The sequence below is a fragment of the Falco cherrug genome, chromosome 7 (assembly GCF_023634085.1).
Source record: "Falco cherrug isolate bFalChe1 chromosome 7, bFalChe1.pri, whole genome shotgun sequence".
NCBI lineage: Eukaryota > Metazoa > Chordata > Aves > Falconiformes > Falconidae > Falco > Falco cherrug.
Genome location: NC_073703.1, coordinates 4458580 through 4478417, shown reverse-complemented (window position 1 = coordinate 4478417; position 19838 = coordinate 4458580). Strand labels below are relative to the sequence as shown.

General features: G+C 47.5%; 1 protein-coding gene across 6 annotated transcripts in view; it reads left to right on the top strand.

Annotated features, from left to right (window-relative positions):
* The first annotated feature begins 4728 nt into the window (after nt 1–4728).
* GLCE (glucuronic acid epimerase) overlaps nt 4729–19838 on the top strand; it is a 55630-nt gene continuing 40520 nt past the window's right edge. For 2 of the 6 annotated variants that reach the window (XM_055716202.1, XM_055716201.1), the window contains exon 1: nt 4732–4879. In XM_055716202.1, the coding sequence (XP_055572177.1) occupies nt 4860–4879 (20 nt within the window). In that variant the 5' untranslated portion in view covers nt 4732–4859. Of the gene's footprint in view, nt 4880–5141; nt 5233–19838 lie in introns of those variants that run through there. The other 4 variants (XM_055716204.1, XM_055716203.1, XM_055716206.1 and 1 more) reach the window with 4 other exon arrangements.

The window sequence follows — 19838 nt, the reverse complement described above, 5'->3', positions numbered from 1 at the left end:
CAACAGGAGGCTCCGTATCAGGAGCTGGGGAGGCAGGGGGTGAGGCCGGATAATGATACACCTCCTGATTAATGCCTTCCCTTGGCTGCCTTCATTATTGTGATTACACTCTGGCTGTAGCATAGCAACAGCTAATTGTTGGTTGGATGCAAAGTGCATAATTCCCTGTATTAAAATTTTATTAAGATATAATTGCATTCATTTTGCAGCAGCGGATGCTTCAAAGAGGCCAAGAAGAGACAGCAGCGCTTGTTGGGGTTCTGCTTTAGTTGATGGGGTTGAGAGTGATGGTTGAGCCTTGGGACATGGGGTCTCGGTGTTGGGACATCAGGGGTCCGCAGTTTCAGGTTGGAGAGGAGAAGGCTGGCTGCGGCACTTCTTGCACAGAATATTGTGTGCAGAATATTCCCTGACAACCCCTCAATTTATAAATTTTCATCCATTGGCAAATGAAAATGAGGATTTGAGAGGTGATGAAGTGCTGCCGTGCATCAGTGCTGCCGGAGGGCTGCGGGGGGCAGCTGCCATCAGCATAGGAAGGTTTTTGCAACCTGTTGTTAAAAAGAAACTACAAGTAGGAGCTTACAGCTGGCCAACCCCCCCGGCACCGCATCCCTGCTCCTCTGAAATCCAGACAGAGAAACCTTGAAGAAACTGTATTTATTAACAGTATGATCACACTTGGCATATTCTATTACTAAGTGGTCCTGGTACATAGATATTATTCACTTAAGTAATCAATCACTGCCAACAAATTACAGGATACAAGGAATGAAATTAGCAAAATGAACTATGGATGTAAAATTCATTTGAAATTCAATTTAAGAGCAACATTAGCTTTCAATTAGTCTGCCCAACTGTTTGAGCATCATTTTGTCTATCAGGTTTTTAAATAAATGTAATTAACCTTTGCTGTTAAATTGTTGTTGATTTCATTGATATAATTATTATGCGACTCCTAATATTTTGCTTGGATGATATCTCATTAGCTGGTGGCTTCTAATTAGGGAAACGAAGGACCGGTGATGATTTCTGGGTCTTCTTGTTCCCTCTGCCTGGCAGGGCTGGGGAGGGAGATGCTCCAGAGCTGGGAGTTTGGGTGTGAGATTTTGTACAGGGAGGGGACGCGACCTGTCCCTACTGTCCCCAGCACCACTCGTCCCAGACTGGTGGAGCTGGGGACTGAGGAGCGGGGGGTGCCAGGGGTGAGCCGAGGCAGCGTTCATCCCTCGTGCCCCAGTAAGAAGAGGATATTTGGGGCTTTTCCTTCTGCCCGCTGCTAACGCCCAGCACGGCTGCTTCGGTGCACTGTGTGTGGCCACAGTGGTAATTCTGGAATTAAATTAAGTTCTTATTTTCGGGCAGTAAAAACTGTTTTGAAAGCGGGTGATTCCCTGCAGGGACGAGGGTCGGGGACTGCCCCGCGGCAGGGGGCATCGAGCGGCTCTGCTGCAGCCATCCAGCTTTCGGAACGGAGATGGATGGGATGGAGAAGTTAATTAAAGAGCAGTAACTCATCACAGCCCTGTCTGAAGAGCTGGGGGTCTCGGCACTGGCCGCAGCTGAGCAGGGCTGGGATGCTCCCCACAGGCAGCCCCCCATTCAGAACCAACAGCCCCAAGAGCTGGTTTCCCCCTCGAAAGAGAAATATTTTTGACAGTCACTTAATTCCCACAAGTTATTTTTAACAGATACAGCTTTCCCCCTTCAGCCACACGGAGTTTTGCGAGGTTATAAATCAAGCTAATATCTGATATATAGGACTAATTCTGCCCCTATTGAAGCCGATGGAAATGTTTCCATTGACGTCAGCGGGAGCAGGATTGATCTCCGTGCATGGACTATTTGTTCCTGAGGTTTTAAGAATTCATTTCCTCCTTCCATTGCTAGAGACAGATAGCAGCAGTGGAGGTAGAGGAGTCATCAAATAACCGCATATTAATACATGAATCATCAGCTTAGAGCCCAGTGTAGGAGGAGGCTGAAAGGAGAATAACCGAGCTTGGTATCGGGCTGGCGGAAAGAAAGGATTTCGCAGACAGGGCACAGCAGCTAATCTGGAACAAGATAATAATTGCAATGTAAATTTTTTTTATGCTAGCATGCGAACCGCATCTTTTAAGCTCTATTTAAATGCATTACAGTAGATGAGGCCTGTGCTGAAATCCCTTATCCCGTGCTGGAACAAAAGCACCTGCAATATTTCTTTACAATACACTTTGAGGACACTATTTGCTTTTAGATAGACTCCTAAGAGCACTTAAACAAGCCGGGACAGCCGCTGTGCTGTCACGTCAGGCAGAAAGGGGCCCTCAAGTTTTACTTGGACACCTTATTTTTAATCTTGCATTTTGATGAAATAAACTGGGTTTTGGGTTGGTTTTTTTTCCCCCCTCCTTTTTTCTTTTTCATTTAAAGGTACCTCCTGTACAGCACTTCAAGAACTTGTTACATGAAAGCAGAAAGATGTATTCTGCTCGACCTATTACATCTGGCAAATGTAAAAGCATCAGTGGGATTTTGCACTGATTTGCAATGGAGATTTCTCAGCGTGGCTGGCTCCGGCCGCACGCTCCCTCTGCGCACAAAGAGGAACAGCAGAAGGCAATAACCTTTCATTATCTGTAAATCACTTTGCATTTTACCCTGTGATTTTGTTTTCATGGTGTGTGACAAATAAGACTAACGAATAACTTAGACAACGGAGCGGGGTGTGGATGTGTGGTTATTGCCATGGGAACAAACTTTGGGCCAAGCTAAGAGAACAATACTTTTAAGACTATTCCTGCTTTGCAAAGCCACCAGACTCCCAGTGTTTGAGAGGTCCCTGCAGCCTACGACCTTCACCAGCTTATGCAACACAACCAAAGGTCAACACCCAGATCTGTGCTTTTTATACACGTCCTTGTTTACTGCAGCGCGCCCCGGTAAGGTGCCAAGTGACACATGCACCCTGCTCCCACCGCTGCCGCGCTGCGGGTGCTGAAGATAAGATGGAAAGGCCGTGCTCTGCTGCCACAGGGTGAAGGTGGCACGGCAATGCCGAGCCCTCACCTCCAGTGAGCACCTTCCTGGGTCTGCTAATGAGTAATGAAGATAACACTGTAATTAAGACACTTGCTGAGTGCCGCCTTACTTGGTTAATTTAAAATCAGTGGAAGGTCAAGCCACCTTTTCCAGCTGGAGCGCGCCAAACCTGGATTTTAGCACGGAGAGGCTGTTGGTATCAAAGACCGGCAGGCAGGTGGGCTCGGGTGGTGCGGGGCGAATCACCGCCACCTCCGTGCAGCCCACACACAAACCGGGCTGCGAGGGTCCATCCAGCCGGGACATGCCAAGGGCCCCCCGCCACACTCAGCCCACACTCCCCACAGCACCCTGCTCCCAGATCCGCACCGGCACCCGGCAAAGGCTTTTTTGGAGCTGGTGGGTGAGCTTAGGTGGAAGCCAGCCCAGGGGGCCGGGGTGTGGGGCGGGCAAGGCTGCGAAACACTAAAGGGGGTTTTGCAAGCAGCAGCAGGCAGCAAACCCCCTGGGGCAGCTGAACGCTGCTCCTGCTCGGCTGAGCAAAGTGGCTCTGCAGGAGCTGGGGCAAGAGCTGGAAGCGCTACAGGGGAACTCGGCGCCTGCCCCTGCGCAGGGACGTGGTTTGTTTGTGGGGGGAAGAGTTTGGGTGTCTCCGGCTTGGGTATCGCCACCAGCATGGAGGACGGTGCCCTGCGCCTCGATGTGTCACCCCACATTACAGCAGAGGGCTAAGGAGGAGATTTCTGTGCGCTGAGCAGGAACAGGTAAAATTCAGTTTTCCTGGCAACAGAGACGTCAACAGAGAATTAGACAAAAAAAGTACAGTAAAATCTGTGAAAGGTGCAGTTTGCCATTGCTCGGGAAACCATGGGGCGGCTGCGGCCCAGCGGGCCTTATGGTGGGAGCTGGCACCGGGAAGGGGCAGAGCCGGGGGCGACCCCTTGGGGACCCCTTGGCACCCCAGCGGGGGGGGGCGGGGGCCGGATCCCCAGCGGGCAGACGCACGCCCTGCTGCAGGGAAGCGTTTTGTACAGGATTGCCGACCCCCTCACACGTCACCTCAGCCAAAAACCCCAGACCCTCACACCCTAGCTTAGTAAAGAAAAGTCACAACTTATCTTTGTAAAAAAACCAAACCCTCATGCGTTATCTGAGCAAAAAAACCGCACCCTCACACATCACCTTAGTAAAAAAAAAAGCAAACCCTCACACATTATCTTAGAAAAAAACCCAAAACAACACTCTCAGGCATTATATTATGAAAAGACCCTCGTGCATTACTTCAAACAAAAATTCCTCACGGATTACTTTAGTAAAAAACCCCTCACACATTATTTTAAATAAAAGAAACCCCTCAGACATTATTTTAGTAAAAAACCCCAACTTTCAGACATTATTTTAAACAAAAAAAACCTTCACACATTATTTTAAATTAAAAAACCCTCACAGATTACTTTAGTAAAAAAATAACCCCCCCCTCACACGTTATTTTAGTGGCCCCACCCGGCAGCCGCCCCGGCGCCCGCCTCGCCCCCTCACTAAAGGGCGGTCCCGCCCCGCGCCCCTCCACGTGCGCGCTGCCAAGGGGCGTGGCACAGCGCAGCCAATAGGCAGTGGCCCCTTCCCGGAGTGCCCGCCCGCGTCCCTGCTCACGCCATTGGCCGGCGGCAGGCCCCGCCCCTACCGGCCGTTCTCGCGGGAAGTAGGGGCGGGGCCGGGCCGCCCGCTCCGCTCCCCCCGCCCGCCCCGGCGCTGGGGTTCTGCTGGGGTTCAGCCGCGGCCGCCGAGCGCCGCCGCTGCCCAGGAGGTCCCGCCGCCCGCCCCCGTAACCCATGCCGCAGGCACCGCGCAGGTAGGGGTGCGCCGGTGGCTGGGGCGGGGCGAGGCCGCGACTGAGGGGGGAGCGCGGTGGGGGCGGCGCAGGGGCCGCCCGCCGTGCGGCTGGGCCGGGCTGAGGGCGGTGGGAACGGCCCCGCGCTGTCCCCGGTGCGGCGGCCCCTCCCGCCCACCGTTCCCCGCCCCGCCGGCGCCGCTGTCACGGCGCGCCCCGCGCCGCGCCCTCCCATTGGCCAACACCTTCGGCGCGCCCCGCCCGCCGCGCTCCCCATTTGGCGGCGCGGCGGGAAGGCGGGGTGCGGCTCCTCCGTGCGGCCCCGCCTGCCCGGCGCTGGGGTTCCGCCGGCAGCGAGGCCCGCGCCCCCGCAGGTAGGCACCGGGCCGGCCTCCCGCCGCCCCCGGCCGCGCCGCCCCCGCCCCGCGGGGGGCCCGCCGCCCCTCCGCTTCCCTCCGCTTCCCCCGGCAGGCCTCGCTCAGCCTCTTCGCAGCCGCCGCGGCCCCTCAGCCCCGAGGCGGGCCCCCGCGGCCGCTTCTTCCCTCAGCGGGCGGTCGGTGCTGGCGGCCCGGGGGCTCGGAGCGGCCGGTTGTATCATCCAGCGGCCCGGCGGCTGCTCGGGGAACGAGGGGGAGCCGGGGCCCACCGGAGTCGCCCCGCGCCGCCGGTGCCCGGGCGTGCTTGGGCCAGGCTGGGGGGCTCGGCATTTCCCAGAGCCCGGGGGGGGACCCGCGGGGGCACCCGCTGTTCTCCACCCGGTGGGATTTCAGCTGCCTGGAAAACACCCAGCGGCTTAAGGCTCACCGAACTCTAGCAGGGGAAATTGTGCTAACTGAGGCCTCCGGGTCCCGGTAGAACCCGGTGGGTTTGTTCAGGGGGAGGCAGAGCTGCCTCCTGGGCCTCAGCGGGGATCACCGGGCGGGTTGTGCCCGCGGGCCCTGCCGTCGTCAGGAGCGGTGCGAACATGTCGTGCAACTTTGCTTCTGCTGGGTGAGAGGGGCCTGAGGGGTCTCGCAGGGCCCCTCCGGGTAAGGGATGGCAGGCGCTCCTCAGGCAGCTTCTCTCTGTACATATGGTAATAAATACATCACATACCCCTAGGGGAAGCACTGCTGTGGCCCGGCGGGGTGCAGGGTTGCCCCTGCTCAGCTGTGGGTGCTCTTTGGCTCCATCAAGGCATTTTGCGCGTGTTTGCGTCTGTACCCGAGATGTCAAAGTGTAACAAAGCCCACACCAAGGCGCTTGCAGTAAGGCTGAGATGCCGAGTTGGGTGTCTGGAAAGCTAAACTCAACTCGGAGAGCTTTCTTACGTGGTTTTTCACTGGGAGCTTAAGGTGTGTCAGGCTTTGTCAAACCAAGCTCAGAAAGTGCTTCTGTACCAGCAAACTGCAGGTTTCCCCGTGCTTCTGGAACCGGTGAAGTAAAAGCCACCTGTAAACCTATTTACGTGAAGGATTGCGGCGTGCTCCGAGCGAGCGCTGGAGCAGGCATAACGAGATGCAGTCAGCTTTGTTAGCAAGGCTGCGGCGAAGTGGGTTTTGTGCTGGAGGTATGTTAGTATGGGAACAGTCACCCTCCTCAGCGAGACTTAATGCAAAGAGACGTGGCCTATATGTGTTCTTCATTGTGCCTCTTGGAATTCACACCCACTCGAAGAGTGTGAAGAGGAGAAAACCTGATCGACACACTCTCTGGGAAAGGGAATGCTAAAGAAATACCCATGGGTTTTGTAAGAGCTAGAGGGAGTGCAGGTGAGTGCTCAAATGATGAGGACAGTACCTTCCAGGATTTGTGGCTTCGTTCAGAATACAACATGCAGATCAGCTGCTACAGACCTCGTGCATGAAACTGTTGAAGATATCTTGTAATGCAAGAGATTTTGGGCACTTTATTGTAAGGCAGAGTCACGAGAACACAAATAAGGTGTGCTCATGCTGTAGCTGCAGATAGGTTTGAGTGTCTGTGGGCTGTTCTGCTTCTGCCTGCTTTGAGTAGCATAAGAAAGATGCACGATCGTAGTATTATGATGCAAAGTTTTAGCTAATATATTCTGCCTTTAAGCAAGATTTCAATGTTGCAAAAGCAAATACTTCACAGCTTCCCAGGTAGTGGAAGAGGATCCGTGTGCATACAGGAGTGTGATCTTCTGGTTCTTCCACTTGATGCTTGTTGGCTTCAGGGGAGCGCAGCCCAAAAATTGTGGGGGCTCGGGGCTGTTTTTATTCTTTTGACTGTTAGGAACTTGAGCCTTTTGGCTTGTTCCATTAGACGCAGGAGTTGCCAATAGTTAATAGTTCTCCTAGTTAGAGCTGGCCAAGTAAGAAAGGTTTTTAAGGTCATTATGTGCTTTAAACTTGGCCAGTTGTAATGAGCCTTAACAATATTCAATATATCTGTAGAGGCATCCTGCCCTACTAAGATGTTCTTTGGCATAGTTGTGAAATCTGGGTGAAATACTGTGCTCTGTTTATTTAAAGGCATTGTTTTCACTTCAGTGGACTGCTAACCCTTCTGATACAGTTGGTGATCGATAAATATAATTGAGGTCAAAGGCATCTCGATTATCCAGGTGCTCTTTGTACCTTTTTAAAAAGAGTGAATCCCTTCTTACCAAGATACAGTGTAACTTCCACGACTATTTTGTCTGCCCACCTTGTGGAATGGCTTTTGCCATTGTGCTCTAATAAAGGTAGGAAGAGTTAATTTAATAAGGAGATACAGTGTCCCTTCAGATGGTGCCACAGGAAGTCCTTTAACTTTTCATGAGCTAATAATGTCACTGTCTACATTTAGGATAAGTAGCTATTTATTTTTTTTTAATAATCAATAGAAGTATCCTAAAGCACAGCCTGGACGAAGCTGCCCTTTTTGTATCACGCAGTGTGTCACACAGCTAAAAATTAGTAGGGACCTGAAATGATTAGTATCTGGCTGGTGGCCCAGAAAGAGGGAAGGCTGGGTCTGGCAACATTTGACAGTAATTTTCTGTAAGACAAGTGTCCTCAGCTCTTTCATTGTCCAATTGATTCTTTAACAATAGTGCTTCCATTTGTAATGCTGAGTCTATAGTGCTACTCCAGCAGGAAAAACAAGAGGTGTGCTAGTCACTTGCTAGCGCACATGCTGCGGTAAACAAAGAGGTCTTGGGTGACTGCTTCAGAGAAACAGGTAGAATGTGTTAAAAAACAAAACCCAGCCAACCAAAACAGAAAACCCACCACAAAAGAAAACCCCGATCCCCTAAAAATAATATTTGGCAGGAGTGGCAGTGGTCACCTATGGTACCATTGTAGCGTAAGTAGGTGAGAATCAAAACTGCTGCTTTGTGGGTTTTTTTACCTAATGGTCTTCAGTGGTTTTCTTCTTTCTTTTCTGTTCAGGATCTCTACCCCTTTGGTAAGAGAAGGGAAATAATACGTTGGATTTCACTGAGGTTACATTTAAAGTAGCTCTCTTTCTCTGAACATTTAATTGAGCCCTAAGATTAAAAGGCTTCTACTTGGCAGTGTTTCTTAAACTGGTTACTTTAGTTTTAAGGTACGTTTTTAATGAGGTATTTCTTCAACTGGTTACTTTAGTATTTGGGTATGTTTTTAATGAACTAGCTTTCATGTCAGAGCCACAGTCAAAACTTTTAATTTCTGCAGGTTTTCAAAGCAAGTTGAGTCATCAGTTTAGCCTTGTGCTGCAGACCTAAAATGTCGGAAGTTGTTCCCCTTTTACAATATTGCCATTTTGTGATTTTTCCTCTTTTTTCCCCCCTAATGCTAAAACTCTGATGCTTCTAAATAAAATTTGGGAATGAACGCTTGTATTTGGGGACTGTTTGCTCATGCAAGTAAGCCTAGTGCAACTTCAGCTTTTCTGTAGTTATGCTGGATTTTCACTTGGCATTTCAAGAACAAAATGTAAATTTGCTTTCCTATCAGCACTCGCTATTCTCTTGACTCCCTCTGCTGTGCTCCACAGTTGCAGCTTCTGTTTTTTCACCTCATCTCCTCTTGGCATCGTTTTTGCTTCCTGCTCCTTCTCAGTGTCTTGTCAGCGCTGGAACATGGCACATCCTCTGTGTGATGAGTGGGCTGCTGGCTTTTTAATCCCTCCTTGCCGCTGAAATTTGTGCCGTACTTGGCGACAGAGCCACAGGTGAGCCTTGGCACTTGCTTTTAATCTGTGTGAAGCAGTGTGCAAACCTGCAGCAGGATAGAAAGACTTTGTAATGATCTAGCTAGTATTTAACAAAGTTTACATGAAAACCACACGTAGCTTCTCAGCTGTGTTTTAAATGTTAATATTGAATTTGAAATATTGGAGGTGACAGATAAAATGCAAGGTAATAAGATCCTTCTAAAGAAGGCTCACTGCTAATTCCAAAGGAAATGAGCTTTTAATTAGTGTCTTATCTCAAGTATGCCACCTTTTCTTTTTCCCTCATTTATATTGCTTGTATTGTTAAAGATCAGCTGGTGTCTCCTGACATAGGAACCAGTTGGCTCATGTCACTTTATAAAATCTGATTTACAGACTCTTGATTACACGTAGCTTGTTGATCACAGAATAAATTAGTTTGGCCATGTTTTCAGGAGTTAGAGTTTATTGTGGTCTGAAGTCACACTTGGAAATTAAGATGTTTGGGGAATACCTGTGTTGCTGCCTATGCAATCTCTACTGTATAGATAGAGACTCTGGAGCACTGAATCTCAGCTGTTTCAGGAATAATCTATCTCTGTTTCATTGGAATAAAAACCTTAACACAGAATTTCCTGAAACAACTGTAAATGTTAAGCAGGAAGGTCAGCCACTCAAAAAAAAATATCAAACAAAAAACCAAACAACACCCCCCCAAAAAGCCCCACAACCCCAAAACCCTTCTAGCTTGAACTTTAACACGTGTCTCCTTCTGACCTTGGTAAGGTTGAGAACAGTAAGGTTTCTATTTGATTAAGGTTATTTACAAATGGGCTTTCCACAGCAGTATTAGTTTAAGAATATGTAAAATAGCAGGTAAGACTTTTAAACTTCAGCAAGTGTGCGTGTGGTTTGGAACCAGGTTGAGAGACATGCACAGATGGGCTGGATTAAGGAGCAAAGTCTGCCTGATGAAGCTCACTTGAGGAAAGGGTTTCCGTGCCGAGCAGGGTCCAGTGTTTTGTGTTCTGGATGTTCCCTGGAGAAGGCGCTGGGGAGGTATACTGGTTTGCAAGCAGGAGTGGTGGTGACCCACCTCTGCTGGCTTTTAGGGCTAATGCAGACCCACAACAAAGCAAGGTAAGCGCAGAGCTGAAGTGAGTGAGGCTAAAATGAGCTCGACTTGGTGGCAGAGCACTTGATCTTCTTGTATGTGGTGGCACCGAGGAAGGTTAACGCTTGGTTTGGCTTCTAAAGCGGCTTCGTTCAAGCTCAGCGTTTTCTGCCTTGCTTCTTGCCATGAAAATCCAAGTCGGTTCCTGAGTATTAGAACTTTTTCTGTGCCCCTTGTAGGGTGCTGGTGGGTTTACTTTGTTTGGGCTGTGCGTTTGTGAGAAGCCTTCTGAACAGGCAAGTTTGAGAGGCGCGTCCCTGAGCGGGTCTAGCGCAGGAAATGGGGTGCTGGTGCATTTCTTTTCCTCTTTTTCATTGCATTAAGGTATGCAGGAAATTCCAGAAAGCTCTCAAACAAAAGCAGTTTATCAGGAGCTCTTAGAACCAGTGAGGCCATGGGGCTTCCCTTGGAGGTGAAAGCTCAGGATTTTTATTTGTGCTTCTCGGTCTCGGAGTTACCAAAGGTTGACCTCACCCTCAGTAAGTGTGCCTCGTGCTTGAAAAGGCAGTTTTGTTCCTCTTAAACTGTGATTTTCATCTTGAAAGTGAAATGATTTCCCTGTTTCTTCCTGGGTGTGGTTTTCCTGAGGGAGTATTTTTGCTGTTTTCCTGCCTTTATAGAAAAAAGGACATCTAAATCTGAACAGAATGAGCTTATTTTACCAGTTATTATGTTTAATGAATATTTGAATTTCCCATGGAAATATTCTTGGACATACCAAAAGATACCAATTAATTCCTGCAAAAAACACTTGAAGAAGAAATAAAAAATTGCTTCTATTGGTCACTCAAAATGGGTGAACATCAACCACGCTTCCCACCCTGCTTCGTTAACAGCCCGTTGGCTTGGCTACCGGCGTTCAGTGCCATCCAGGCTGCAAAGGTAGCTGTGGCAACAAAACCATCTTTAAAAATCAAGCCCTACAAGTGCAGTTCTCGTTGCTTACGGTGGGATACGTTCCCGTGGAGTACCTGAAGCTTTTGGAGCTGCAGGCTTCCTAACCTGCGTGGTTGGTACGTCCGTTTTGCTGAATGCTTGTGGTATTTGCCACAGTTTTAGAGATAGAGTTCAATTGTTTCAATGGACCTGAAGGTTATCCAGTTAGGTAACATTTGCACAATATTTGATAATAATTTTTTTTTTTGCATTCATATTTTCCCTGAAAAGCTCTTGGATTGCCTTGTTTAGTTTGATGTTTTACGAGGGGGCTAGATAGTGTTTTGACTGAGTAAGAAATAAGGGATGTCTGCTGGCTTAATTTTCTTTCTAATGATTTGTTTTAAGCAGCATTTGAACAGATACAAGGATTAATTGTTAAATTGCTTAGGGAGCTGACTGTTTAAGAGCATGCTTTGCGTTTGCAACTGGTTGTCATAAGCGAGCAAAGCCGAGTTAGTGGGCTTAGGATGTGTTTAGTTGCTGAGTGCCTCAAGATGTTGGAGAGAGAGGATGTCGTACACCTGCAGAAGCCTCTGTCATAACAATGTGCTTTTCTGAAAATAGGATTCTGGCTTGTGGTTTGAAGCGGCGGGGCCTTTGAAAATACTCTTTTTTTTTTTTTTTTTTTTTGGTCTGCGTCCATCTGACTTGCGCTTCGGCTTTTTGATAAGCAGGAAAAATAAAAATTTCTTTAGCATATATTGTTAAAAATGTTGACTTTGATTTTGGGGGAGTTGAGCTATGACTTCAAGGCATATTTATTCATCAAGATCTCCTGTTAAAAAGGTACCTGAATAGGAAGTTGAGTACAGAAGACTGCTGGTTTTGTTGTCTTAGCTGATTTTACGTTCTCCTAAAAAAATCAAATTGTGTTAACTGTACTGTGTATCTCAAGCTGAAGGACTAATCGGCTCTTGCTAGCCGTGCTGTTTAATGTAGGCTTTCTTAAAAACCCTAAGAAGCTTTCCTCTCCTAGCAGGGCTTTCAGATGTCTCTCTTCCTAATGATAAATGTCAACAAATGAGATCAGAGCATCTTCTGCTGCAGTAAGGGAGAAGTAATTTTCTCAGTGTGGTTTCTTTTTTATATACGTATACTGTTTCTCCATGTAGCTGAGAAACCAAAATAGATCACATACTTCATACCCCAAAGAAGGAGAGCATTTCAGTGATGCGTGGTTGCCAGTGGGATCTACTGGCTGCTCTGGGACCATCTGGTTGTAGTCAAAGGGAAAACACATCTGCAGTTGGGGCTGCCTGTGCCGGCCCGGGAGCCTGTCATCTCTGCGGGCGTGTGGCTGGGGTTCGCCGTGGTGCTGCTGGCTGCGAGCAGCTATCCCAACCATGGAAACACAGCCATGGAAACTGCTGGAAAGAACTTTCCCTCAGCTTGCAAGGTTTTCTACTGATAATCAAAACATAGTGAAGAACACGAACAGCATTATGGTTGCTCCACAGACAAGGAAAATGAAGGATGAGGCGTCAGCGGAAGAACAGGGAAGATGCTATAATTGGAAGATGTTATAATTGGAGTTGCTACGATTATTTTTTTTATTATTCTTAGTTGTGCACCTCTGTTTCACACTATAACTGATTTTGAGTGTTGTTTTTTTTTTTCCTTGCCCACATGATAAATTTGCACTGGAGCTGCCATGCAGAAGGTGAATTTAAATAAAATCTCCATTATATGCCATTCCCACAACTGAGGTGTTGGAGATCTGTGTGCTTTGTACAATGACAGCCACCTTCCTCCACATGTTAGTGGGTTTTGCCATATTTTTCATGCCCTGAGTATTCTTCCAGAAAAATCTCAATTTCCCAGGCAGATAAACTCTCAGAAAAGCTACTTGCCTTTGGGTAGGTGGGAGGAACAGCTTCATCCTGTTCAACCATATGTTAATGCTAACTTAAAGCAGGAGGCAGAGATTTAGGATTCAAAAAGGGTAAGAATTCGGTCACCTCCACAGCCCGGACAGACCAGAGCCCCAGCACTCGGTGTGTGCGGTTACAGATGTACCGCAGCCCTTCAGCTTGCAAAGATGCTCCTTGCTGGCAGTGGCCTTGCGAGCCCCAGGCTGTTTCTCACCCCAAGCACCCTGCCTTTGTCTCCCAGCAAGGGTGCTCCCTGCCACTTGCTCTTGGGCTTGTCTTCCAGCCGCTCTGCTTGGAAGCCTGTCCCTAGCCTCGTGGGTGCTTTACAACCAAGAGATGCGTTGTTTTTCTTCTTTTAAGCTATTTTCAGTGCTTCCCTCAGCAGACGGGGTTTTCTGCCATTCCCTGCTCTGTCGCTTCAAGTACTTCCAGTGGGTAGGAGCACGCCACTGATGCCAGCGTCAGCCGCGCTGTAGCGTTTCTGTTTGAGGAGACCTGATGGAAGTACCTGGAGTGACATGCTGGGAGGCTTGGCGAGCCCCCGCAGCAGCGATCTGAAGGCAGCTAAGCTTGCAGACAGCGCAGGTTGTGCAGCGACTTGCCATGAAATCTCAGCTTGGTGCGCAGTACCTTCACACTTCCGTTGGCACGGTGGTAATTCGTAGCTTGGATGCTTGTGCGCAGCGAATCCTAGGTGGCCAAGCAAAGTAGGTCAGTTATTTTTAAGTGTTATGATTAATTTATAAAAGCCATTATTTTGTAGAAGTAAGGTAAATCTAAGTGCTCAATCTTATGCGATGGGTGGCTGTTTGCAACAAGAAAGTGGTGCTTTGCAGTGAACAAACGTTTTTGCAAGGGAGAGCTAGAAGTAAGTGGAAGGGATTATTTTTAAGCTTTAAGCTTTGCACGTCTGGAGATTTTTCTTTAACATGAAATGGTTTTAGAACAGAAAATCTTTCCTGGTATGTAATGCTTCCAAAACCCTTGGCAGATGGGTAACTTTGTTTCCAAACATCAAATGTTTTAGCTGTTTAATGCCTGTTTTTAAGCATGAGCAGCACTCTCAAAGAATGTTCATATTAAGCCTGCCGGGAATTAGACTTTTAACAGAACTGTTTCTATTACGTTATCACAGAAAGTGAAGAATTATGGAAAACTTAATGCAACACTTGGACTTCGTTGCATAATATACAAAATAACATCACACTGGAATAAAAAGAGGGGAGGTACATTCATGCCCCAGCTTTTAACCCGCTGAAGTTACTGAAGACATATATTTGGTTATCTCTGATGGGGGAATTACCCTATATCTAACTAAGTTAGGCATTCACACAAACACATTTTTGACATGCGGTATCAAAAACCTTGAATGCTCATTGGTAGGAGTGGGATCGGCACCTTGCTGCGAGGTGAGAATGGACAGATGCAAGATGTGCTTTTGGATTTAATGTCTGTCAGATGCTTTCCTCAATAGTCACTGGTCTTATTCCACTAAATGTTTCAGTAGAGGGCTTTTTTATTGCTGAGTGTGTGGTTTATTACTGCTCTGGGCAGGAGGTTATGTATCCCTATTTGTATAACGTGGAGAAAGTTGGTCACAACGCACATCTAGTCCTTAAACTCGTATTTGATCTTTGAACTACATCTAGAAGTAAATTTTTGGTGTCTTATATCTTACAGAAGCATTACATATATAGAAGGTGAATTTGTTCTTAAACCGTAAGCTATGTGGGTCGCAGAACTGAGAATTGCAGTAAACACCAGCAATGAATATTATGCTTTAGACAAAGGATTTCACACAGTTCTGAGTTTTCTTAGAAAGGCAAATCTTGGCATCGGCATTCAGTAACAGTAAAGTATTCTTGGTATTTGTGGACTGTAAAATTTATAGAGTAATAGATATGCAAATGGGCTGCCACAACACTGCAGGCTGTATAGTAATGCATAATTGTGACACTTTTTAGCTATATGCAAAAATTGGCTTTCTTGCAGGAGTGAGATTTATCAGCTTTTCACCTTTTTAAAGATATAATTCTTAAGTCTCTTACCTAAATGCTTTTTTTTAAAAAAAAACAACAAAACTTTTTTATGGCATTGGTGGCTTGGGAAAATAAAAGCTTACAGATCACTTGCAGATCCGCCACATTTTAATGGCTGTTTTTCATTTTATAGAAGATTTAAGGTGATGCTGTGTTTCTCTGACGCTTACTAAATTGCTTGTTCCTGATGTGTGTTTACAAAAAGGGCACGGTACCGGGAGGTCAAAAGTCGATCTGTTCAGTGCCTGGAAAAGCTAGGTGTTCAATCCCTGGGACAGCCAGCTTTACGCCCTCAACGTTTGCTAGGGGTGCAGTGCTTGCAAGGTGCATGTTCTTGCGATGGTGGAGCAGCACACAGGATTTTGGTTTTGCAGGCTCTTGTCAATCACGTATTTTGATTTTGCCTTAAATCTACCTGTGCGATCCTAAAAACCTGTCTGACATAGAAGTTATTAACTTGATGTAAATGGCAAAAATACAACTATCAGTCTTCCCCTTCCTTGCGTTTTCCCTGCCATGGGTGACACAGCGTGCAGTTCTCACCCTGCATATTTTATGCTGTGTACAATCCAAGGTGCACAGCTCATTACGTTTGCCTGGAGACATGTGCTGTAACTGTAGGCTTAATCCTTGTGGTGACAGCTACTTCCAAATGATCATCTATAACATGTGGTAAAATGTTTCTTGCTCCAGAAGGACTGTTGATGACCAGTAGTTACTTAGGTGGGGCAAGTTGTACAATCGAAATGGCTCCTAGCGGTTGCAGCCCTTACATTCAGTTTCCACGTGAGCACTCGGAGGTTATCTTGCCAAGATACAACTTGTGATGCACTGCGTTTTAATACTCACAGGACTGTTAACAAGGTCCCTGCGTGCTGACAGTGAATTTCAAGTTGCGCTGCTATAAAGTTGTCTACTTCTCCAAGAAGATTTAAGCTTTCTTTGCAAAATGTTGCAGCATAAAAAATATCTAACAAGACGCTTGGCTTGACTTGTGACATTGCTTTCTCCTTATTTTAACAGCTGGCGTGACTGACGGTAGTGCACGTTTCCCCTTAAACAGTTTCCCAAAGTGGAAGGACTCCCTGGGGACCGGAGCGGGATTTCTTACTCTCTGGTCTCTGCTGTCAAAGCAAACCCACCTGCGGCCAGTGCGTGGGATTGCAGAGACCCTTTGAAACGGGGCAGCAGAGCCGTTTTGCTGGGGCTGGAAGAGAGCCCCAAATGAGCCTTTGGATCGAACAGGTTGCATTTGCAGCAGCGCGAGGACTGGGGGCGAAACTGGTCGCCCCCGTTTGCGGAGCGGGGGCAGAGCCAGCCCCAGCCTGCGCGGGTTCGTTCTCGCTCGGCACCCGAGCGCCCCCTGCCGGCACTGCTTCCCGGGGCGGGTTGCAGCAGGTCCTGCACCGTGTTTGATGTCACTTCTGCGCATCGCAAACCCCCTCCCCTTGGTACCCGAGTACAGTTTGGTCCCCTTGGTACCCAAGTATGATTCAGCGTCCTGCTATTTACGATTATTTCTCTTGGGACGCGCTTAAAAAAAAAAAATTAATTCCACCGTTCTGCGTTGCAAGCTTAACTTTTGCCAGGCTGGGGAGCAGCGGTTTGCACAGAGCCCCTGGCACCCTGCTCCTCCTGGCCGGAGCTGCCTGGGGGAGGCTTAGGAGTCTTGATGAGGATGGAAAAACGAGACGTCGATAAAACAAACCCATGCAGCTGCAAGAGCAAAGTGTACAGTGCTGCCGCTGTTCAGCAGAGGTTTGCTTTGCTCGGGAAGCTGCAGGAGCTCCTGCTCAGCTTCGGTGACTGGAGGCAGGCAGGTCCTTCGTGTTTAACCCAGAACTGTCTACAAAAGAAGTTAGTCTGAGTGTGTTTTTTGTAATCGTATTTCTTATAACCCAACAGAGCCCCCACCTTGTAGGACAAGAACAGCAATCTTAAATGGGCACTTTTTTTCCTTTTTTTTTTTCTTTCTTTTTGTTACTCTAACCACTTTGCACTACATTGCAGTCAGAAAACCCGGCTGTGTTGGGACTGAACACTGGTAGCACTGGGGAGGGACAGTTTTACTGCCTCAGTAGCTCAAATTAAGGGACTTGCTGCAGCAGCCAGCACCTGGGTTAGACAGGTTTAACCCCGTGGGCTTGAATTAGGCTGGTTCCTCTTTCTATGGGACTAAAAATTCCTCTTTCACTAGGAACAGAGTTTGGTAGAGCTGAACACTGGTGTTTAAATGGGCAAAAATCAGAATGGAACCCAAATCAGCTACTGAAATGAATATTGATTATTTTTTTAAAATATATTTTGGAGAGATGGTACAGTATTAGTGCTGCTTTGTTGTGTGGTGGTTCAGACAATTAAGAATACCACGTCTGCTTTGAATGTTTCATGAATATTAATGCTGTCCTCCTACTGAGCAGTTAATTGGGTGCTATCACTTTAACCACCTTATTGAAATTGAAAAGCGCTCTTAATAAAAGACAAATGTCGGTGTGAAACACGGTGTGTTCGGTGCACTGAAAGCAGGCTGCTGTGCCTGCACCTTTTCTCCTCCGCTCTCTTCTAGCAGGTCAGTACATAACGTTAAGCCCGTCAGTCTTCGCTGGCCTTTGGCATCTTAGCAGAGACGTCGGGTTGCAGCTTCCACGTTGCTCTCGTGGCTGCGCGTACCACCAGAAGCGCTGGGTTATGGAAAAGACATCCATCTCTGTCTTGATGGATGGGCACGACACATTTAGAGGAGCCACGTTGACAACGGGCATTGTATGAAAGCAGAAATTCAGATCTTGGGCTTTATGGCCACGTCAGATGCTTGATCTGAACTGTGTAATTTGAACCTGTGGGATTCTTGATTCAGATAGGAAAAATGTTAAAACGCAGCTCAGAGAAGAAATTGGGCGTCCTGCCTGTGCCTGTGGCTCAGTGTCAGAAATCTGCAACAGCTGGGAGTGGAGTAGAGATGATGGGTTTTTTTCCTCTTAATAATCTTGGGCTTTAGAATCAACAAATTCTGGTTTGTAGATCACTGAAGTAAGATAGGAGGTCTTACTGTTCTGTTTAATAGAAACAAGATAACATTTCTTCTTGACGCCCAGATAGGAGGACTTTATTTTTTATGGATTCATGAGAGTAATATGAACGAAATTAGTTAAACTGGTTTTGGACCATGTCTTCAGGATGTATCCTGCTGGCCTTAGGACGAGATTCTCTTGCTTCTGCTATTGGAAGTCTTTCCTGGTGAGGCTGAGTACTTACCTCCTCTATAGCTTTTATTAGCTATAGAGCTAACCTGTTAACAGTTAACCTGTCCCCTCTGTTAGCTTTGCCTGCAGTCAAAACTTTTGTTATCAAAGGTGGAAAAGTCTTGTTCTTTTTATGTGAGGCTTCCTCCAGAGAGCATCTTAAAACTTTATACCAAAGCTGGAGTTACGTTGTTGTCCAGCCTTCCCATGCTGCTGTAAAGGCTGTACCTCCTATGGCAAGCTGTGGGCAGTTACGAGTAGTCCTTTTTTCTTTACTTCTTTTTAATATTTTTTTTAAAAAAAAAGGGTACACTAAGTCCTTGCTGTTTTAATTGTGTTTGAGGGTACTGAGTTCCTGCCGTGTTTTATAAAGTGTTAGCCTGTATCTAGAAACAGGATTTCATCTTCAGTCGGGAGTTTGGAACTGGTTGTGTAAAATCTGTGTGCTTGGCTATTTGTTTTGTTGTTCCGAAACCAGCACATGCCTATCTCTGTAACACCGTATTTAGACACAGCAGGTTATTAACACATTATCTGATAACACTGCTGTGGTTGCACTGAAATTGCAGGTTGCAAGCAAAGGGTTCTAATCGCCCAGTAACATGTATTAATGACCTACCAAACTGTGCTGGAATCACTGTAATTTCAGAAATATAACAGGAATCCAAAGCTTCATTTCGGCGCTGAAGCCGAGTTGGGAGAAGTGAAGCTGAGTGGAGCAAAGCTTCAAACAAAGCAGATGGCTTGGAGCAGAGAGCAAAAACTTGTCTCTGCTGATGGTTAGAAATCTCTCTCCTTTTATGCGTGTATTCGTAAGAGCTCTTGATTAAATGCGCAACTGTGTGTGGGGGGGGTTTACCTTCAACCTGCAAGTTGGCTGGTTTTCTGCGGAGGTGCTGGCACGTTGGGCTGCTGCTGCCAGTGGGGCTTTGGGCTCCTGGGAACAGAGGAGAGCCGCTCTCCGTGCCTCGGGGCTGTGTGAAGTGTCACTTGTGCCTTCTCCTGCTGGGTTTCTGTCCTCTCGCCCTCCACCTACTGCAGTCCTTGTGAAGCTGGCTCAATGTCTGCCTGTGCTGAGATCTCGATTCCTCTTCTGAAGGTTCCCCCAGGGATTTCTTCGCTGTTGGAGCGATGCCCTCCAGCCCCCGGTGCAAGCTGTTTGCATGAGCTGCCTCTCGCCTTGCAAGAGAAACGGGGGTAATGCACCTGCTTGGATGCTTCATGCTCAGCCTTCAGGCAATCTCCAGGGTTTATTTCCAGGCTCTGCAGCTGTTCTTTCCGCAAGCCAGGAGCAGAAAGAAACATAACTTGGCCAGATTGACTCTCCTGACTGTGTCCAAGCTGTTGCAGGGATGCTCCTTGTTTATTCTCTTCTGACCTGTTGTAACAAACCCGCCTGGTCCTGCCTGCCTGGGGACAGCAGGGAGCAAGGGCACCTTTGCCCAGCACTGATCTCTGCAGCAGCAGGGAACAAGACTACAGTGGTTTCTGGAATTTTACTAGTATTTGAGAGAGGAGTTCTCCTTGATGAGGAAGTGCAGGGATAATTCTGCTGCCTGTGCTGAAAAACAGAAGGAATGTTCAAAT